The sequence below is a fragment of the Panthera uncia genome (genome assembly GCF_023721935.1).
Source record: "Panthera uncia isolate 11264 chromosome B2 unlocalized genomic scaffold, Puncia_PCG_1.0 HiC_scaffold_24, whole genome shotgun sequence".
Classification (NCBI taxonomy): Eukaryota; Metazoa; Chordata; class Mammalia; order Carnivora; family Felidae; genus Panthera; species Panthera uncia.
The window spans coordinates 91706695-91729274 of NW_026057580.1; the positions used below are offsets into that span (position 1 = coordinate 91706695).

General features: G+C 39.2%; 1 protein-coding gene and 1 long non-coding RNA gene across 3 annotated transcripts in view; one reads left to right on the forward strand and one right to left on the reverse strand.

Annotated features, from left to right (window-relative positions):
* Positions 1 to 22580, reverse strand: part of MAP3K5 (mitogen-activated protein kinase kinase kinase 5) — a 204885-nt gene that overhangs the window by 39273 nt on the left and 143032 nt on the right. For both annotated transcript variants that reach the window (XM_049654422.1, XM_049654423.1), the window contains 4 exons: positions 9103 to 9236; positions 4043 to 4170; positions 2414 to 2550; positions 1339 to 1444 (listed from right to left, as the gene is read on the reverse strand). In XM_049654422.1, coding sequence (XP_049510379.1) covers positions 1339 to 1444; positions 2414 to 2550; positions 4043 to 4170; positions 9103 to 9236 — 505 coding nt within the window. The remainder of the gene's footprint in view (positions 1 to 1338; positions 1445 to 2413; positions 2551 to 4042; positions 4171 to 9102; positions 9237 to 22580) is intronic.
* On the forward strand, positions 267 to 7710 carry LOC125938940 (uncharacterized). Its single transcript, XR_007462866.1, has 2 exons — positions 267 to 404; positions 7608 to 7710. It is a non-coding gene; the product is annotated as an uncharacterized LOC125938940 (long non-coding RNA).

The following is a 22580-nucleotide window of genomic DNA, read 5'->3' on the forward strand; positions in this document are numbered from 1 at the left end:
TTTAAGATTAGCAAGAAGATATAATTAAATTAACATCCTGCTCAAATAAAACCTCTGAAAGTAGGGATTTCCTGTCAGAAGTTACTGAGTCTTGGCAGCATCTAAAATGTCTCTTGCCAAATTGAGAGAGTATGAGGAAAGAAATGGAAACACATTTAAAGTTACTAGCAGGATGGAATTAATTTTGTTCAGAAAAATACATTTTAACTGTGTTTAATGCTGTGCCCTGAAATACCCATTGCTGTGAGGGTGGGAACTGGGTCAGAGCTGTTGTTGGCTGAATGTTCTGAGAAAATTTACAGAATTTCTCTCTCTCCTTTTCTTCTTCCAGGCTACTGGAACAGATACGTCAGCAACATGGGGAGAAAGATGGACCAGAGCAAGATCAAAGCAAAGAGCAAAGGGTAGATTAAAAATCTGAGTTCTATCACTTACAAACAGTTGTGACTTCTGGCTGTGATCTCTCTTCTCTCTCTCAATTTCCTCACCTACCTCATGGGATTCCAAAATGAGGATACCTGGCCATTTTGCTTTCTATTAGACCACAGATTATTCATTACTTTTTTTTTTTTCTGAATTATTCTTTCTCTGATGATAATAACAAGGACTTAGCACTTCAAGAGAATCAGCAGAATGGAGCAGTAAGAACCAGAGTTGAAATTCCAGATGCCCTCTTGTAATTGTGGGGCAATCATTAATCTCTCTGAGCCTTGGTTTCCTCTTGGCTACTGTTAGCTTTTTGGCAATCGCTTTGTCTCCACTACCTCAGGACTTTGTTCTAGAGGTAGCTTGGTGGCTGGATTGCCTAATTTCTCAAGCAAGTTCTCTTCCCCACCCCAATGCTGAGTTGATGAGTCACTTCCTCTTTCTGAATTGAAAATTCTACCGGTTATTTATGTTGTGAGTAGGAAATAGGCCACAGGGAGTAAACAGATTAGGAATTCATAGTTCAAATGGGAAGAGATTAAGGTATGAGTAAGAGTCACAGAGAGGCTGGGGTAAAAAAAAAAAAAAAAAAAAAAAAAATCTTATAAAGGCTTATAGTGGTTGTAGGCCAACCCGGAGAGAAGTAATGACACGAAAGGGAAAACAAAAACAAATTGAGAGTTTAAAAAAACATTTCAGTGGCATTAACCAGGAGACATAGCAAGTCATAGAAATACAAGATGAGAAAAGAGCCAGGTCAAATTCTGTGTAACATTTTTCAGTGAGCATCAAAAGATACTGGCATTAATGTCTGTGAGAACCCAGACGGACTGTATCTCTCACATTATGCTCTAACGCAGCAATTATTTCTTTAATTACATTAAGATCCGTATCATCATTGCAAAAACATACCAGTAAAAGTTTCAGTACACGGGTTAATGCCAGCAAGCCTCTTTGATGTCCCGAAGTCTGAGATCTTGAGAACGCCACTGTAGGTATTAATCAACACATTGTCACCCTAGAGAACAAAAGACTTGAATCAAAACTAGTCTTGCCTCCAGTACTGTTTGTTGTTGGCTCGTAAGTCCAATAAGAAACGGTGTCCCCAGAGTAAACGAGGCCACTAAGTCTGTACTCTTCATTACAGTTAACCTCAAGAGTGAATTCTTGACACCATTTTTGTGCCTATATTATCATTTCACAACGTGCTCCTCAGGCCACAAGGTCAAAAGGCGCCTGCCTGGTCAGAGTTTGCTGTGGTTTGTGAACAGAAGGGGTCACCTGTGTGTGATTAAGTTCAAACATGACATTCATGATTTCCCATTGTATTTTCTGTTATTTTACTTCTTTTCCCGGAATATTTGGGGATATGGCAAATCACGAGATCTGGGATGATCTGCGGATAGTAATATTGACTTCCTTTCCACGGTGCCACCTTTGTCAGAAATGTATTAGTTCTGAATTTCCTCTTTTTAAAAAGAAGTAAGTTACTTAATTTTACTTCAAACAATCAGTATATGATACTTGTGAGAAGAGAAGATCGTATTTATTTTCCCTCCCAATCATTCATCCATTGATGCAGTAAATATTTACTGAGTAGCTACTCTGGGCAAGGATTCCAAGATGAACCAGCCTGTGATCTTGTCAGGGGCGGAGACCTTATCCTGTCCAGTTTTGTTCTGCTGTGCTGCCCCCTCCCCAGAGCACCTCAAACAGTGCCAGGGGTGCAGTGGAAGCTCAATCTTTGTTGGGTGAACACAGTTAAGAGGCTTATTCCTTGAGGAGAAGAGATAAGGCATGAGTATCAATACCTGACTCAGAGCAGAGGAGTTAGTATCTTGCATTTCTGCTATTTCTACGATTTATTTATTCACAATTCTAAATTAATACTCATAACACAGTATGACTTTTGCAAAAAGAAAAGAAAACAAAACAAAACCAGTTGCCCACCAAGGAACTTTCAAACGAGAATCCTCGTGCATCCTACCTTTATATCCCGGTGGACTATCTGATTGTCATGGAGGTATTTTAATCCTTCAAGTATTTGCTTTGTATAGAAGCCAATTGTTTGCTCATTGTCCTTCAATGGGCCCCATTTGGAACGAAGGAGAGCTGAAAGACTTCCTGCAAAGCAGGGAGAAACAGTGGATAAATTCTTATTCAAATGAGTTCTTTAAAGCATGTTAATAATGTAACATTAATTTAAGCTAACACTTCCTGGTTATTCATGGTGGCCCAGGAACTGGAGTATTAGACACCTGGGCTCACGTATGAATAGGAAAGTGTCCCTGCTCTGAAGATGCTCATTATCAAATATGGTCAAAATAAAAGGCTCCTCTGTCCCTAACTTTAATCTAGGTCACAATGATCGATACTAAAATCATTCAGGATATTTGTATTGCCTCCTAATAAACTTCAAGCTGATGTCACATGTCTAAATTTGTAAAAAATTTTATTTAGGTATATTCGACATATAACATTATATTAGTTTCAGGTGTAAAACATAATGACTTGATATTTATATACACTGCGATATTTATATACATCTCAGCAACTTTCAAATACACAATACAGTGTTATTAACTACAGTCATCAGGCTGTACATTACATCCCCAGGACTAATTTATTTTATAACTGGAAGTTTGGCCCTTTTGACCTTCTTCACCCATTTTGCCCACCCCTATCTCCTGCGTCTGTTCTTTGTTATTTTTGAACTTGTTTCCTTTGTTTGTTTGTTTGGGATTTTATGTATTTTTTTTTTAATTTTTTTTAACGTTTATTTATTTTTGAGACTGAGAGAGACAGAGCATGAATGGGGGAGGGTCAGAGAGAGAGGGAGACACAGAATCCGAAACAGGCTCCAGGCTCTGAGTGGTCAGCACAGAGCCCCACATGGGGCTCGAACTCACGGACCGCAAGCTCATGACCTGAGCTGAAGTCAGCTGCTTAACTGACTGAACCACCCAGGCGCCCCAGGGATTTTATGTATTTGTTTATTTATTTTGAGAGAGAGAGAGAGAGCAGGCGTGGGAGTTGGGGAGGGGCAGAGAGAGGGGGGAGAGAGAGAGAGAGAAGGCCTGGGAGTTTGGGAGGGGCAGAGAGAGGGGGAGAGAGAGTCCCAAGCAGACTCTGCACTTTCTGCCTACTCAGGGCTTGAACTCATGAACCATGAGGTCATGACCTGAGCAGAAATCAAGAGTCAGACACTTAACCGACTGAGCCACCCAGACACCTCTGGGTTTTTTTTTTTTTAGTTCCACATGTAAGAGAGCTCATATAGTTTTTGTCTTTCTCTGCATAACTTATTTCACTTAGCATAATGCCCTCACAGTCCATCTGTGTTGTTGCAAATGGCAAGATTTCACTCTTTTTTATGACTGAATAATATTCTATTATGTATACAAAACACATTTTCTTTATCCATTCATCCAGTGATGGGACACTTAGGTTCTTTCCATATCTTGGCCACTGTGAACAATGCTGCAATGAACATAATCTCAGTTTTCTTTTAACTTAGACGAAATAAGGCGTGTAAACTCATAAATTCCATTCACTTGTTCTCCTCTTCAAGCCCCTACAAATTTATAATTTCTTAAAAAAGAAAAACATCTCTTACCTCCTGGGACCTGCTCCATGAAGATTTTGATGAAACCATTCTCACTGAAAGAGCCCAGATACTGGACAATATTTTTATGCTTCAGATGCTTATGCAATGCTATTTCTTCATGTAGGGGCTGGGAGTATCTACAAGACATGCAAATGTTGATGAGCTAATTACGTAGCCAGATTTTAGTGTATACATTTAAGCAGTACATATTGAAAACATCAGCTAGATATATGCCCATACGTAAAGTAAAATATGGCTATCTAAAGCCTTTATTTCTCATAACATACATTCTGGGAAGTTGAAGTGGTAGTGGGTAGGGTCTGTGGGGAAATGTGTCAGGCACTGATCTGAGCCTACCGTATGTACTCATTTCTCACAAGAACCCTAGGAGAAGGTACTTTTCAGATGCCCGTTTTACAGATGAGGAAATTGATTCACCAAGGGGATGACGAACCTACCCAAGATCTTAAAGAAAGCTAATAAGTGACAGATATTAGCCCAGGAAAAATTGAACACACCTACATAGCTCATTGTCTAAATTCAATGACTTTCAATTCCACTTGCCTCATAACATAACTCTACTATTGGAGGAGACTCTTGCCCAGGAAGATAAAAATTTCAAGTAACTTTCATCTTCATTCTAGGACTTACTGGAAGCTCCAGCAACTCTTCTGTAGAAAACACAAAACCATTTAAATCCTGTCTCCTTGAGCTCCTCAAAAATCCTCATCTTACTGAGTCTATCAGTTCTAGTACATCAGGATTTTTTTTTGTTTTTTTTTTTTTACTCCATCCTAACCAGGCCTCCATGCTGAAAGACCAGCATTAAACCAGGCTTCAAAATCATGTATTTGATGTGTGTTGCTTTATCAGATTATACAACGAAAGTGTTTTGTATTTCCAGAACATACAGAAAAACCCTTTTGATGATTATTTGAAGTACTATAAAGCCTGTAGACTCTTAGCAGTCTCGAATATTAATATTATATTAATATTTATATTGTATTAATATGATTATTGTGTAACTAACTACAGTAGGGTGTTAGGGACTCAAAGCTATGCCCTAATATTTTTTCTGTTCTACAATGGAGGTTACAGGTATGAAAGGCACTAACCACTAAAACATAAACCACAAACCTGATGCCTCATAATCTGCTTCAGTACTACATGCAAGAAATGCTTAGATCTTGGGGTGCCTGGGTGGTTCAGTTGGTTGAGCATCCGACTTCAGCTCAGGTCATGATCTCACGGTCAGTGGGTTCGAGCCCCGCGTCAGACTCTGTGCTGACAGCTCAAAGCCTGGAGCCTGCTTCCAATCCTGTGTCTCCCTCTCTCTCTCTCTGCCCCTCCCCCACTCTCACTTTGTCTCACTCTGTCTCTCAAAAATAAATAAATATTAAAAAAAAAGAAATGCTTAGATCTTACAATGGCAATTCCATATAAACAGAATGGATTTTTTTGAATGCCAATAACAAATTCTAGAAGTGGTTAGTATTGTATAATACTATTTTCATGAAGTTTTTCAGAATACACTACAAATTAGGTTACAAAAATCCAAGTTCATTTAATTTAAACTTTTATAATTTGTAAAATATTACTCAGAATGCTTCCAACAATAACAAAAAACTGACTTGTACTTTAGATCTTTTACTCATTTTATTTTTCTTTAGAACTGTTCTAGGAACTATAGAGGTAGGTATTATACTGAAACCCCTTAGCAGGCTATCAGTTAGAGACAATTCCATATTGATAACTGAGGGAGACAACATGAGAAATACTGGTATAGAGTGTAACCAATAAAATACTTAGGTTATAAGTGAAATAAGCCATACAAAGAAAGACAGATACCATATGTTTTCACTCTTATGTGGATCCTGAGAAACTTAACAGGAACCCATGGAGGAGGGGAAGGAAAAAAAAAAAAGAGGTTAGAGTGGGAGAGAGCCAAAGCATAAGAGACTCTTAAAAACTGAGAACAAACTGAGGGTTGATGGGGGGTGGGAGGGAGGGGAGGGTGGGTGATGGGTATTGAGGAGGGCACCTTTTGGGATGAGCACTGGGTGTTGTATGGAAACCAATTTGACAATAAATTTCATATATTGAAAAAAAATTAAATAAAATAAAAAATAAAAAATAAAAATTCCTGAAAAAAAATACTTAGGTTATGATTCTCAGGACATTTGTAATAAAGTTACTTTTTCCATCAAGTTTAAACCTTTTATTAACACTAGTTAATAAGATTGCTCTTGATATGCATAAGATAAATTAGTAGCAAATATTGGGTCTATTCTACAGATTTAGGACATCAAGATGACTAAATAATCTGAAGTAAGTGATTAGTTCAGTTTATGATGAACCAAGAGGCTCCCACCCCTTGACCTTCTACTGAAAATCAATCATGAACTTTTAAATGTAAGATCCTGGAGGGGAGCCTGGGTGGTTCAGTCAGTTCGGCTCAGGTCATGATTTCACGGTTTGTGAGTTCGAGCCCTGCATCGGGTTCTGTGCTGACAGCTCAGAGCCTGAAGCCTGCTTTGGATTCTGTGTCTCCTTCTCTCTCTGCCCCTCCCCTACTTGTGCTCTGTCTCTCTCTGTCTTTCAAAAATAACTTAAAAACTGAAAAAAAAATTTAATAAATTTAAGATCCTGGAAAAGGAAATACACTACTCCCCCATCCCCTCCAATATGTAGTAACCAAAGGATGGCTTAAAAGTTACAATAATAGTCAAGATTAATCCTAGCTAAGAGTAAGAACTCTTCTCCAATATGAAATTGATTGGTAACACTCAGCAGTTCTAAGTGAAAAAGTGCCAAGCGCTGAATAAGCATGAAATTATAACTCGTTCAAGTCAATAAGCAATGCTTATCTATGGAAATTATAAGAAAATCTCATTTCTTCTCAATTAGCTGTGACAATGGAAAGAAGAAATGGTATAGGTAATCAGAGATACTTATATATATTTAGCTTTGAAAAAGTATTGGTCCATATGTGTTTCCAGAGCACCTTCTCTGAGTCAAATTCCCACGATATCCATCTAAACCAATGGTTCCCAGCCTTGGCTAGACATTTCATCTGGAAGGATTTTGAAAAAATATCAATGCATATGACCCACCCCAGAATTTGGGGTGGTAAGACCTGAGCATCAAGCGTTTTTTAAAGTTCCCCAGTTCGTTCTAATATGCAGCAGGGTAGAGAATAACTGATCTAAATAAATAGTTCAGGCATGTGTAGAATGTTAGAGGAGGAAGTCAGTCTGAAATTAACAACTAGTTGGGATAGGTTATGAATCCACCACCACCTCTATCCTACAACTACTCTGCTTCTCTAACAAAGTGTTTTTAAAGTGTAAATGAAACACAGAAGCAATGATTTTCGTTACTGTGATCTTTCATTCCAGATGGCCAATGCTGGGTCATGCATTATTCACATGCATCCTATTATCATAGCAATTGTCCTTTCTAACTGCTATCTTTTTACATGCAACATCAAAAGCTCTCCAGGGCGCATAGATAGAAATACCTTTGTGTGTGGTATCTGACAATAACATGATAGACTTCACTTTTTCTTTTGTAGGTAACAAGAAGATGCCCTGTGCCAGCTGTTTAAGAGAAGCACTTGTCATGCAAGTATTCTCAAACAACCTACTTTATGCCAAATGCACTGCTATAGAACAAGATCTTTGTTGGTGTGCTTTGTGTACGTACACTGGTGGGTGAATAAACTTAAGTTAGAAAGGTGATTTTATTTTAAAGTTTTTATTTATTTATTTTGAGGGGGAGGGAGGAACAGAGAGAGAAGGAGAGAGAGAGAATTCTAAGCAGGTTCTGCACTGTCAGCGCAGAGCCCGATGTGGGGCTCAAATTCACAAATAATGAGATCATAATTGGAGCCAAAATCAAGAGTCAGACTCTTAACTGACTGAGCCACCCAGGTGCCCCATTTGTTCTTGTTTTTCATCTCTAGCATTTCCTTTGATTCTTATTTAGGGTTTCTATCTCTGCTTGTACTCCCTCTGTTTTTGCATGCTATCTACCCATTAGAGCCCTTAGCATATTAAAGTTGTTTTAAATTCCTGGTCTGATAATTCCAACATCCCTGCCATATCTGAGTCTGGTTCTGATATTTATTCTGTCTCTTCAAACTGTGTTTTTGCCTTTTAGTATGCCTTGTAATTTTTGTTGGAAGTCAGGCATGATGTGTTAGGTAAAAGGAATTCTGGGAGGGCATTCTTGTAGTCTCATGCTTAGGTATCAGTTTCTTAGAGAGCCTGTGCCACTGGGCTATGAGCCTCACAAATGCTTTGCAGGCCTCTCCTGCCCTTTCCCCTGCCACCTTCAGCTGGGACAGGATGGCTACAGTGGGCAGGAGTTAGGCTCTGGTAACAGTCTAATAGGTTAGACCCTGGTAAAAATCGTCTTTTTGAGGGTGGGCCTTGTTAGGAAGAGTAGATTTCAAAACAGTTACTCTCATCCTTCCCCCTGCTGGAAGCACAAAGAGATTTTTCTCCAATATTACTGTAAGGATCTAGTAGGGCTCCTGGAGGCTAAACTCACCAAGTATGCTCCCCAACCCATGACTGTCTCTCCAAATTTGGGAGCAATGGCTTGGCCCGTGACCTCACTTCTCCAATGGATCCAAGAAGAGCTGTTGGTTTCTCAGTTTAGTCAGCTTACCACTGATGGAGGATGACTTCCAAGCTCTGTAGATGCTGGACTGGACACTAGAACTTCTGGTTCAAACCACTGCTGATCATGCTTACTCCCCATCTATCTGTCTAATAAATCAACCATTCTGTGACATACCTGAGCCTAGTTCACACAGGCCATCGTCTTTTCTACTCATTAAAAGTTCTGTCCTTGTCACCTAAGAGAGGCCATCTTCCCCACCAGAGAGCTGTGCTTGAATCACTGAGTGATAAAGCAGCTAAACCTCACAGGGGGGCTGATTAAAACAGTGGAGTTTTCAGACAGAGTTTCATTAGTTACAATATCACCAAAATATTGTCTAAGATGACATCAACAACCCAGAACACGGTGAAAACAGCTTTTATTAGCCACAAGTACTGTACCTGCTATCTCTTTCTGGGATTTCCTTTATAGCAATTCTGACTTGGTTGCTCAGGTCTCGGCCTGCGTAGACAATCCCGTAAGTGCCCTTTCCTAAAACAACTCTGTCTCCGTTCTCATCATATTCGTAGTCATACTACAAAGGGAAAAAATGGGGACAGGAGGTTGACATGTTAGTTGCATTTTACACTTAAATATCAAACTTTTTCTAAGAGCATTTTCCTTATTTTATCAGATGGCTTTAACAAGCAAAACGATATGATGAAGTTCTAAGCAGCAGCTTCAAGAACCAAAAAATAGACACTCCCAACAGAAAGCAGATAGTGTGTTCATGTTTTCACAACGGCTATGAACACAGTGAGGACTATGTATTTAGATCCAGAAAAGTACTTCTTCAAAAGCCCACTTGGATTATTTTACCCACTCAATCCTGGTTTTCATAGATCTTGGAAATGAGTATGATTAGCAATAATGTCTATCAATATCTATTCCATCTAATTAATTTTTCTTTCATTTCCCAGCTTTTAATACATCCAAGTATTACATACTCTGCCAAAAGAATAAAGCCCCTGAAAGAAAGATTTTGGGGAAGCAGAAAATTTTCATCATTGGATTCCCCAAGACAAAAAAACATTTTAAAAATTAAAGATAAGAGGAAAATTTCATCTTTGATGTAAAAAGAAATATCTACAGCCCTAAACCCCAAGCTGTCAAGCGTCTCAGTCAACTATGGAAAACTGGATCAAAATAAGAGAGGTTTAGAGAGTATCTGGTAGAGACCTCCTGAGACCTGGAAGTTTTTGGTTTCAGACTGGAATTACCAAATTTAGGGCCACCAAAAGGTCAAGCCACGACTCTAGAAACCCAGTGTAAAACTACACAGAACAGGAGAGAACATAGAACAAGCTCTTTTTCTCAGAAAGGGTTTAAGTTGGCCATTAAAAAAAAGAGTTGGCCTCTCAAAGAAGGGTTTAAGTTGGCCATTAAAAAAATTGATTTCTAACCTTTTAAGTCAACAAATTTTTTTTGTTTTTGTAGGTTTCTTTTTCTTTCTTTTTTTTTTTTTTATTCAAGTATAACTAAGATGTAATGTTATATTAGTTTCAGGTACACAATACAATGACTCAATAACTCTATACATTTCTCAGTGCTCATCAGGGTAAGTGTACTCTTATTCTCCTTTATCTATTTAACCCTTTCCTGATCCACATCCCCTCTGGCAACCACCAGTTTGTTCTCTAGGGTTTTTGGTCATCTCTTTTTTTCTTTGTTTGCTTTGTTTCTCAAATTCCACATATGAGTCAAATCAGATAGGTACTTGTTTTTCTCTGACTGACTTCACTTAGCATTATGTGCTCTAAATCCATCCATGTTGTTGCAAATGGTAAGATTTCATTCTTTTTTGTATGGCTGAGCAATATTCCATTATAATAGATATCATCTATCAATGGACATGTGGGTTACTGCCATATTTGGGTATTTTAAGTAATACTGCAATAAACACAGGGGTGCATGTATCTTTTTGAATTAGTGTTTTCATTTTCTTTGGGTAAATATCCAGTAGTGCAATTACTGGATAATACAGTAATTACATTTTTAATTTTTTTGAGAAACCGCTGTTTTCCACAGTGATTCCACCTGTTTGTATTCGTACCAAAGAGTACACAAGGATTCCTTTGTCTTCACATCTTCACCAACACTAGTTAGTTCTTGTGTTTTTGATTTTAGCCATTCTGACAGGTATGAAGTGATATTTCATTGTAGTTTTGATTTGCATTTCCTTAATGATGAGTGATGGTGAGCATCTTTTTCACCATCTGGATATATTCTTTGGAGAAATACCTGTTCAGTCCTCTGTCCATTTTTTAAATTGGATTATTTGTGGTTTTTTAGTGTTGAGTTGTGTAAGTTCCTCATATATTTTGGATATTAACTACTTATCAGATATATTATTTAAAAATTTCTTCTATATACAGTATGTTGCCTTTTTGTTTTGTTTTACTGATGGTTTCCTTTGCTGTGCAAAAGCTTTTTATTTTGGTGTAGTCTCAACAGTTTGCTTTTGCTTTTGTTTCCTTTGCCAGAAAAGACATATTGAGAAAAGTGTTGCTATGGCTGATGATAAAAAATTACTGCCTATGTTTTCTTCTAGGAGTTTTATGGTTTCAGATCTCACACTTAGGTCTATAATCTATTTTGAGTTTATTTTTTGTGTATGGTGTGAGAAAAGGGTCCAGTTTCATTCTTTTGCTGTCCAGTTTTCCCAGCACCACTTGTTAAACACATTGTCTTCTCCCCATTGTATATTCTTGCCTCCTTAGTCTCAGATTGACCATATAAGCAGGGGTTAATTCTGGGCTCTTTATTGTGTTCCAATAATCTATGTGTTTATTTTTGTGCCAGTACCATACTGTTTTGATTATAGTTTTACAGTATATCTTGAGACCTGGGATTGTGATACATCCAGTTTTGTTCTTTTTAAGATTGCTTTGGTTATTTGGGGCCTTTATATATTTTAATATTATTTGTTCTAATTCTGTAAAAAACGTTGTTGGTATAGGGATGCCTGGGTGGCTCAGTTGGTTAAGTGTCCAGCTCTTGATTTCGGCTCAGGTCACAATCTCACGGTTTGTGAGTTAGAGGCCCACATAGGGCTCTGTACCAGCAGTGTGGAGCCTGCTTGGGATTCTCTATCTTCCTCTCTCTGCACCTCCCTGGCTCATGTGCTCTCTCTCTTTCTGTCTCAAAATAAATAAATAAAACTGAAAAAAATTTCTTTTAAATATTGGTATTAATAGGAATTGCATTAAATCTGTAGATTGCTTTGGGTAGTATGGACATCTTAACGATATTGGTTCTGCCAATCCATGAGCAGAGCATATCTTTCCATTTGTTTGTGTGATCTTTAATTTCTTTCATCAGTGCTTTATAGTTCATGGAGTACAGGTTTTTCAACTCCTTGGTTATATTTATTCCTAGGTATTTTATTCTTTTTGATGAAATTGTAAATGCAATTGTTTTCTTAATTTCTCCTTCTGCTACTTCATTATCAGTGTATAGAAATGCAGCAGATTTGTGTATATTAATTTTGTATCTTGCAACTTTACTGAATTCATTTATCAGTTGTAGTTTTTGTTTGTTTGTTTTGTTTTGTTTTTTGGTAGTCTTTAGGGCTTTCTATATATAATATCATGACATATACAAATAGTGAAAGTTTTACTTCTTCCTTACCAATTTGGATGCCTTTTATTTCTTTATGTTGTCTGATTGCTGTGGCTAGGACTTTAGTACTATGCTAAATGAAAGTGGTGAGAGTAGACATCCTTGTCTTATTCCTGACCTTAAGGGAAAAGCTTTCAGTTTTCATCATTGAGTATGATGTTAGCTGTGGGTTTTTCATATATGGCCTTATTATGTTGAAGTATGTTCCCTCTAAACCTACTTTGTTGAGGGTTTTTATCACGAACGAATGCTGTACTTTTGTCAGATGTTTTTTCTGCATTCATTGAAATGGTCAAATGGCTTTTATCCTTCCTCTAGTCGATGTGATGTATCATATTGAACGATTTTTTTAATGTATTGTTGGGTTTGGCTTGCTGATATTTTGTTGAGGATTCTTGCATCTATTTTATTTATTTTTTTTGATGAGTCTGGCTAAAGGCTTATGAATTTTGTTGATCTTTCCAAAGAACCAGCTCCTGGTTTCACTGATTTGTTCTATTGTATTTTTTAGTCTCTATCTCATTTATTTCTTGTCTAATCTTTATTATTTCTTCCTTCTACTGGCTTTGGGTTTTTTTTTCTAGTTCCTTTAAGTGTAAGGTGAGGTTGTTTATTTGAGATATTGCTTCTTGAGGTAGGCCTGTATTGCTATATAATCTTTCCTCTCGGAATAGATTTTGCCGCATCCCAAAGATTTTGGACTGTTGTATTTTCATTTTCATTTGTCTCCATATATTTTTTAATTTCCTCTTTGATTTGTTTATTGACCCATTCATTGTTTATTGGCATGTTATTTGGCAACCATGTGTTTGTATTCTTTTCCAGATTTTTTTCTTGTCCTTGATTTCTAGTTTCATACCATTGTGGTCAGAAAAGATGCATGATTGGTTCCAGTCTTTTTGAATTTATTGAGACTTGTTTTGAGGCCTAAGGTGATCTATTCTGGAGAATGTTCTATGTGCACTTCAAAAAAATATGTATTCTACTTCTGGGGGATGGAATGTTCTATATATATATATACATATTTATACCTATACCTATACCTATACATATACCTAAATATATGTTAGGTCCATTTGGTCCAATGTCTCAAATAAAGCCACTGTTTCCTTGTTGATTTTCTGTCTAGATGATCGATATATCCATTGAAGTAAGTAGGATGTTAAAGTCCCCCACTATTATTGTATTACTGTCGATTTCTTCCTTTATGTCTGTTAATAGTTGCTTTATGTATTTAGGTGCTTCAATGTTGGGTGCATAAATATTTATAATTTTATATCCTCTTGTTGGATTGTTCCCTTTATCATTATGTAGTGTCCTTATTTGTCTCTTGTTACCGTCTTTGTTTTAGTCTATTTAGTCTGATAGAAGTACTGCTACCCCAGCTTTCTTTTTGCTCCAATGTGCATAGTAAATATTTTTCTATTCCCTCATTTTCAATCTCCAGGTGTCTTTAGGTCTGAAGTGAGTTTCTGGTAGGCAACATATAAATGGGCCTTGCGGGGCGCCTGGGTGGCTCAGTCGGTTGAGCGTCCAACTTCAGCTCAGGTCACGATCTCGCCGTCCCGTCCGTGAGTTCGAGCCCCGCGTCGGGCTCTGGGCTGATGGCTCAGAGCCTGGAGCCTGTTTCCGATTCTGTGTCTCCCTCTCTCTCTGCCCCTCCCCCATTCATGCTCTGTCTCTCTCTGTCTCAAAAATAAATAAAAACGTTAAAAAAAAAATTAAATGGGCCTTGCTTTTTTTATCCATCCAGTCACTGTCTTGATTGGAGCATTTAATCCGTTTACATTCAAAATAATTATTCAGGTATGTACTTGTTGCCATTTTATTACTTGTTTTATGGTTGTTTTTGTCATTCTCTGTTCCTTTTTTTTCTTTTGTTCTCTTCCCCTGTAGTTTGATGGTTTTCTTTAGTGACATGCTTGGATTCCTTTCTCTTTTGTGTTTGTGTACCTATTGCAGGTTTTTGATTTGTGGTTACCATTACCATATATAACATCTCATGTATATAGCAGTCTATAATATCCAAGATAGTAGAAAGTGGGTTCTGGTGTTGGCAATATGGTGGGCTTGGCATCTGGCAAACTTCCTGCTAAAAACACTTACATAAAAAAAGAGTAGACATACTTTTAAATGCCTAGCAGTACTTAGAGAAAAATAAAGAAGACTGCCAGGAGCTAGAAATAAAAAGAACTACTTCAGGAGTAATCACAACTGATGTCCTTATAGCCCAAGGGGGGAGGGATGAGGGCTGGGCTTTCAGTTTAATTAATCTTGGCCAGGGGTTGGCGAATGCTTTCTCTGAAGGGTCAGAGATTGAATACTTTTAAGATTTATGGGCCATATGACCTCTGTGGCAACTACTCAACTCTACCATTGTAGCATGAAACCGCTCAGTCGATATTTAAACGGAGGGGCATGCTTGCGTTCCAATAAAACTTCATTTACCAAGGGTACTGGCAGGATGGATTTGGCCTTTGGGCTATAGTTTGTCAACCCCTTATCTGATTCTGTGGTCTTAATGCCCATGAGAGGATGGGAAATGGACCTTGTGTCTATACCAGGGGAAGAGCTAGCATACCCCAAATCAGGGCCCACGAAGGACTATAATTTGATGAACAGGTAGATTAGAAAATAGCCCATTACACTGGGAAGCCAAAATAAAGCTCATCTGTCTTAGACTGAGTTTTGGGTAGACAAAAACAAGTCTCCTCTGAATACTTTCAACCACAGGCTGATCCTCATGCTGGTTTAATTCAAATTTACACCTATCATGATACCCATAACTGGTCTTGAGCTTGGGACATCCCTGGAGTGCTAATAGAAACAAAGCAAAAATATTTTAAAGGAGATTCCCTTAATATGGGCTATTTAGGATTCTCGCTGATAGTATGTCATTGAAATTGAGCTCACATCCCAAAATTTTAAAATATATAAAGAAATAATTCACCACCAGTGAGTCAGCTGATTTGACAACTATCGATCTTCCCAAACCTCCTAAAGTAAAAGAAACAAAAACTTTAAAATAAGTACAGGGGTGCCTGGGTGGCTCAGTGGTTAAGCGTCCGACTTCAGCTCCGGTCATGATCTCATGGTTCGTAAGTTTGAGCCCCACTTTGGGTGCTGTGCTGACAGCTCAAAGTCTGGAGCCTGCTTTGGATTCTGTGTGTCTCTCTCTCTCTCTGTCTGCCCCCGTTCGCGTTCTGTCCCTCTCCCTCTCAAAAATAAATAAATGTTTAAAAAAATTTAAATAAGTACATTTAACATAAAGATATAAAATAGGAAATCAAAAAGCATGAGAAAAGGAGATAATACATTCTAAAAAAGGCCGGGCAGATCGAAGACAGAATCAAACATAACTTCCAAAAATTGAGCCCTTACTAGGAAAAATAAAAATAAATTCACATGCAGATATGGTATAGGGAAATTACAAAATGAAAAGTAAACAGAGGTCATAAAGCAGAGATAAAAAGGACAAATTACCTACAAAGGTGGTAATCAGATCACTCTGCAAACTCTCTAGGGTACATACACTTGACTTGAGGGACTTCTGCCAAGGAGGATGAGGCAAATACGGTTTTGTCATTACTAGCTTCGGTTTATTTATTTCCAAGAGGTTTCCAAGCATTGACAGAGGCAATTAGTTGAATTCTCTCGGGGAAAACTATGCCTAATATCACGCCATGACTGGGTGAGCACTGACCTCCCTGTCATGAACTCTTCTCTGGAAAGGAGGCATCTTACTTTCCCATTGGCATCACTGTACATAATCTCAATGTATACACACCCATGTACATAAAAGAATACTCCTGTTGTAGATGTCTAATGTAAGACTGAAGACTGTCCTAGTCCAGAGCAGAAGATCAGGCATGTTTTCAGGATGAGGGAATAGGGGGAAGGAATCTTTTAGCGATTTCCTCTAACTGGAAGATGAAACTGGGCTCCAGCAAAGAGGCAGTAAAAATAGTAAAAAAAAAAAAAAAAAATTCCACCAGATAGATCCTAAGTCTCCGCACCCAATTCCTGTGGCCCAGACTTCCATCATACTGTGCCACACATGCTGGAAATCTACCAGCCAGGACCCAGGCCAGCAGGAGGCAGGGCAGGGACTATCACCAAAGTAGCTCATCTTTGCTAGTGTGCCCTAGAAAGGGCATAGAAACCTGTACACTGAACTTAGTACTACCACCACATTAGTATAATGCTTTATAATTTTTAAAAAACTTTTTAAATGTTTATTCATTTTTAAGAGAGAGAGAGACAGAGAGTGAGCGGGAGAGGGGCAGAAAGAGAGGAGACACTGAATCTGAGAGAGGGAGAATCTGAAGCAGGCTCCAGGCTCCGAGTTGTCAGCACAGAGCCCGATGCAGGGCTTGAACCCACTAACCATGAGATCATGACCCAAGCTGAAGTCAGATGCTCAACTGACTGAGCCAACCAGGTGCCCCTAGAATTTTTTTAATAAAGTGTATTTATTTATTTTTGAGTGAGAGAGAGAGAGAGAGAGAGAGAGAGAGAGAGAATATATGTGGGAGGGGCAGAGAGAAAAGGAGACAGAGAATCTTAAGCAGGCACCACACTGTCAATGCAGAGCCTGGCCTGGTGGGGCTTGAACTCACAAACTGTGAGATCATGACCTGAGCCAAAATCAGGAATCAGATGCTTAACCCACTGAGTCACCCAGGCGCCCCATATAATGCTTTGTAATTTAAAAGAAAAAAAACAACTGTCAATAACCTATCTCATTGGAGAGTCATAATAAGCCTGTGTCACAGCAGGAAAGGTCTATGATTAGGTTCAATTTACAAATGTTCAGAAATATCTTTCCTAGTTGAAAACGAGTTGTGGTTTAAACCCAACTCACAATTCCTGATTCAATATTCTTACCACTACCAATGTTGTACGGATGTTCTTACTTGTTTCCAAACACCATTTCTATAAATGTAGTCTAGTATATCATCAAGATGCACTGAACATCCATTCTCTTCTTCAGGTATCTGGTAGACATCTGGGGGCCACCTTAGACTTCATTCTTTTCTTTCCCTTACTCCCCATATCAAACTGATTGCCAAATGCTGTTAGGTATACCTGCTCTTGCCTTGAATCAGGCCCTCCTTTCTTCTGTACTAATTCTACAGACTCTTACCTGGCCTTCCTGTCCCCTCCTCTCTTGTTGCCTTGTTCCTTGATCCATTCTCCACTAAGTTGACAGTGAACTTCCCAAAGTCCAAAGTTCCAGAGTGAGCTGTCCATGTTTGTATCACTGCCTTTGCTTTATCGGTTTCTCGTCACTTTCAGAATCAAAGCCCAACTCCTTAGCACAGCAGAAATGCCCTTCAGGTTCTTACTGCTGCCTCCGTGGCCCACCTTCTTGCTTGTCAATCTCCTCCAAAAACTCAGTGAGGCTCCCGAGATCTTTGTGCCTTTACCCATGCTGTGTTTTCTACCTGGGTAATTGTGCCTCATCTTTCAAAACCAAGCTCTAGGAAGCTTTCCTGAACTGTCCACCTGACCCTCGAAAGCTGGGTTACTTTCTGGTCGGATGTGCTCCCAAGCCTTTCTGCCCTCATTCATGCTTTTGTAACTCTTCCTTCTCTTACTCAATCTGTATCTCAGTCTGGACTCTGAGCTTTGCGAGAGCTGGGATTTATCTTTAATTGCTCTATCCCCATATCTAGTTTGTAGGAGATGTTCAGTAATTATTTAATTGAGTAATCAAGCTATAGACAATTTGATGAGAACCCTTTTTTGTTTGCTTGTTTGTTTTTATAAACCAGGTGCCAAAACAAAACATTGAAAGTTGGTATCAGTTTATTTTTGGTTGAAGGGAGTTGGGCCACAGGGATATATATATATAGTGTGTGTGTGACGAAGAATATATAAGCCCGCGTGAGGCCGCTCAAGTTTTAGTTTTCCTCTGGATTTAAAGCATCAAAGACTATTCTTTTTTAAAAGACTATTTAAAAGACTATGTATTAGGTATGGTAGTTGATTTCCTGTTGAACAAAGTGGTCATAGTAAAAGAAAAAGAGGACTTTAATAAGGCCAAAGTGACTGAAAACCATTCCAGTGAGTAACTGCTCGCTTGGTTTTTAAATCTCTTCTTTCTATTCTTATCGTGCTGAGATATAAACTGAAAAGGCAGGTTTGAGGAGACTGGGCTGGACTATAAGGACAGAGAATTATCTATGTGATAGCCAAAAAAACTAGAAGGGCTGGGCTACAGGCCAAGGGAAAACAAGGTGTATTAAATTAGAAATATGGGAAAAGTTAGGGGTGGAGGAAAGAGTGATTTGAAAGATAAAAGGTATGATTACACTGCTTATGTAGTTTGCATTCTATTTGTAGGCAATAGGCAATAGGAATTTGGTTGTTGCTAAGGGAAACAATTGCATCTCAAAGCAGTGACGGGAATACTTCTAGAAGCATCCCTCTATTGTTGCCTGCCCAGAGCAATCTAAGCCTGGCACTGAAAAGGGAATCAGCGGAGGAAGACAATACTGACAAGGCCAAACAACCAAGTGGTGATTCACTTACTTTTCACGCTGTCAAGGGACCCACAGTAAAGCCACCACCTTCTGAAAGGCCATGCACTTCCCTCTAGTGCTTAATTACATGAGGTGAGTGGTCATCTCATTTAAATGTCAAACACATTTGGGGCACCTGGGTGGCTTAGTGGTTGGGCAACTGACTTCGGCTCAGGTCATGATCTCACAATTCGTGAGTTCGAGCCCCGCATCGGGCTCTGTGCTGCCAGCTCGGAGCCTGGAGCCTGCTTCAGATTCTGTGTCTCCCTCTCTCTCTCTGCCTCTCCCCCACTCGCACTCTGTCTCTCAGAAATGAATAAACGTTAAAAAAAAAAAATTAAAAAAAATGTCAAACACATTAATAACTATTAATGACACGAATAAAATGCTACAAATGCTGTAGGTACAAATATCTAGTTTTATAGCCCTCTTCTCCCTCTGGCCTTTACTCACATATTACCTTCTCAATAAGCCATCCCTGGTGTCTTGGTCTAAACTTGCTTGCTCCGTTATGCTGTAACTTCCTGAATCCTTCCCCGCTTAATTTTTCTCCTTAATACGGATTATTATCAAACATGCTATGTATTTTACTTATTTATGTTGTTCATTCTTGGTCTTTCACTAGAACGTAAGTTTAGTGAGGGTAGGGATTTGTCTCAATTGTTCCCTCTGCTGTATCCCTCGCATCTAGAATAGTGTCTACCATTACCAGGTGTCCAGTAACTATTAGTTGAGTGAACTGAATTTGTACCCATCAATGTCGCATAAAGATGATTCCAGGAATGCCTGGGTGGTTCAGTCGGTTAAGCGTCTGACTTCAGCTCAGGCCATGATCTCGCAATTCGTGAGCTCGCGCCCTGCGTCGGGATCTGCACTGGTGGTATGGAGCCTGCTTGGGATTCTCTCTCTTCCTCTCTCTCTTTGCCCCTTCCCCACTTGTGCTCTCTCTCTCAAAATAAATACCTAGGCTTTAAAAAAAAGATTATTTTAAGCTGAAAACATCCGAATAAAACTTCATTAAAAACCTTATCCAAACTTCTTTTGCTGGCTTAAGCAGAGCATCCTGAAAATATAGCTGCCAATATCCTCTCTCTGGTTTAGGACCATTGGTACCTGGATGAGAGATTACAGAAATAAAACCTTGCCAAAACTTTCTGTACCTTCCACTTTTTTTGTCATTAGTTTCCCACATTGTGCTTTTCCTTCAAGTCCTATCAAGGACTTTTCTTAGTAGGATAAACCAACTTAACTCTAGGTAGTCGGAAGCCACTTTGCATGCTCCCTGTACATGATTAAGTGTTGTCTTTTCTCTTGTTAAACTGTCTTTTGTCAGTTGATTTGCAGGCCCCTAATCATTGAACCTAAGTTGGTAGAGGAAGAAGTTGTTATTTCCTACCAATAGGTGAATGAATAACAAATTGATATTCATATCATACAACAGCATGAGTGAAATGTTTTCTCAGTGTAGTAAATATGGGTGTTGAGCTTCAGATATGCACAAAAATAGAAACAAAGGGGTGCCTGGGTGGCTTAGTCAGTTAAGCATCTGACTCTTGAGTTTCGACTCAGGTCATGATCTCCCGGTTCATGCGACTGAACCCTGCACTGGGCTCTGCACTGACAGCATGGAGTCTGCTTGGGATTCTCTTTCTCCCCCCTCTCTCTGCCCCTCCCCCACATGTGTGTGCACTCTCTCTCTCCCTCTCAAAGTACATAAATAAACTTAAAAAAATAGGATGTCAAAGAAGAACCAATGTGATACCTAATGATTCCAAACTGATTTAAATGAATTCTAAACCATAATTCACTGTTAATGTTTGTGAAAGAAATCATCACAAAAGGAAACAGTAGGGTATTTTATCATTCTGCAGATGTTTAAGTCAAAGGAAAATGTTCTTTTTATCTTGCTTGTCTCCACTTCACCCAACAAGGGGCCAACTTTCTCTTTATGCACATTGAAAAGTAGGTACAAACAGGTTCACAGGGCCACGTGCTCTGATTACCTCAGGTTTATGCCAGTCATATGCCCATTTTGAGAAAACAGTGAGGTACAAATGAATGTAAGAAAAAGAGGGCAGAGAGGAAAAGGGAGGGATGGAGGGAGGGAAAGAGAAAGAGAATGGGGTTACGGAGAGTTAGAATGTATGTATGTGTTTGGGGGAGGAGTGAGGAGGGAGACATAACACATTTTGTATTGGGGTCCAAAAGGACCTCAGTAATTTGCATCTGGTGTTTTCTTCCAGGAAATAAAAAGAGAAAGAGATGAAAAGAGAATGAGTCAATAATGCCTGGTTTATGACATGCAGCTTGATTACGGTGTTCATTCTTTCCCTGACTCAACACTGATGGAACCACTTTCAAGCCAACATCACAGCATCTACTCTGTCCCTTCCAATCCATAGCCCTCTCCCCACAGCATGAGATATTTTTAAACAATACCAGCTTTATCACACCCTGCCTTCAAACCCTTCCATGCCTCTGATCTGACTGAACTACTTCTGCTTGGATGCCTCATACCATGTGAGAGTATGTGATTAAAAAGGAGACAGAGCCACAGCCCTGCCCTGGGATGTTCACAGTCTGGTGCAGGCTCTCAAATTACAATGCTGTAAGAAGAGCTAGGGCAGGGGAGTGGGCAGAAATGCTAGGAGAGCAGAGAGAAGGGAGAGGTGGTGTTGAGACATGATTCAAAGAAAAACATGACACGTGACTTGCATCTCAAAAAAATTAGGATGTAGTCACCAGGTCAGACAGAAAAGAAAAAGCATGTGGAGTTGGGTGTCTGCAGGTCAAACCTAGGGGCAGGAAAGCTTGGCCTTCCAGAAAATGGAAAAGAGTTCGGCAATCCCAGCCCACAGGGCAGAAAGGAAAGGCCGTGTTACAGCCAGAGGGTTGAGAACATGGTATCCGTGGTAACCTTGTTCTACCAAGAGTAGCATCAAAGGTTTTTAATGAGGGGAGTCACAGGATTAAATCGGGTGAGAGATCTCTCTGATGATGACAGAGATGCATATTGATGGCAGGAGAGAGATGAGGCCACAGGAGAGGTGGTGAAGACCTGAGATGGGGGAATGACAGAGACGATGAGGTAAAGGGGCTGGAGGGGTGACCTGGTGTGAAGAGGAAGAGAGGCAGAGCAGAGGTTTCTCCCAGGGGGCTGCCTTGGGTTACTGGGTAGATGCCCTTGCTGTTGGTGGAAATACGGAAGGCTGAGAGAACAAAAGTAAGGATTACAGCTGATAAGTGTTAGAACTCTTATGGGTAACTGCAATCAATTGTTCAATGATTTCAATATAAACTTACCGATTAAACTAAGAAATGGATTCATTGCCTGTCCCTATCAAAATACATCCTAGAGTCGAACGACATGGACTTGAATCTAAAGAAACTGTTTCTCTTTCTGTTTAAAGCAGAAAAGTCCTCTGAGAGTGGTACTGACCTATATTTGAAACTACCTTGAACAGTTTGTACTAATCTTGAAAAAATATACAAATTTGAGCTAGGAAAGGGTATTTAAGATATTCTTTGTCCATTCTCACTTGAGGAACGAAATTATCTTAGCCCAGCCAAGAGCATGAGTTTTGTCCAGAGTTATAAAACTGGCTGTTAGCAAAATTAGGACTAGAATCCAAGGTTCCAGACACCAGCTCAGGGGTTATAGCAGAGTCAAGTTTAATCAGTTGGAGAAGGGGACTGACCATGACCTGAAGGAGGCTGAATCCCTCCCACAA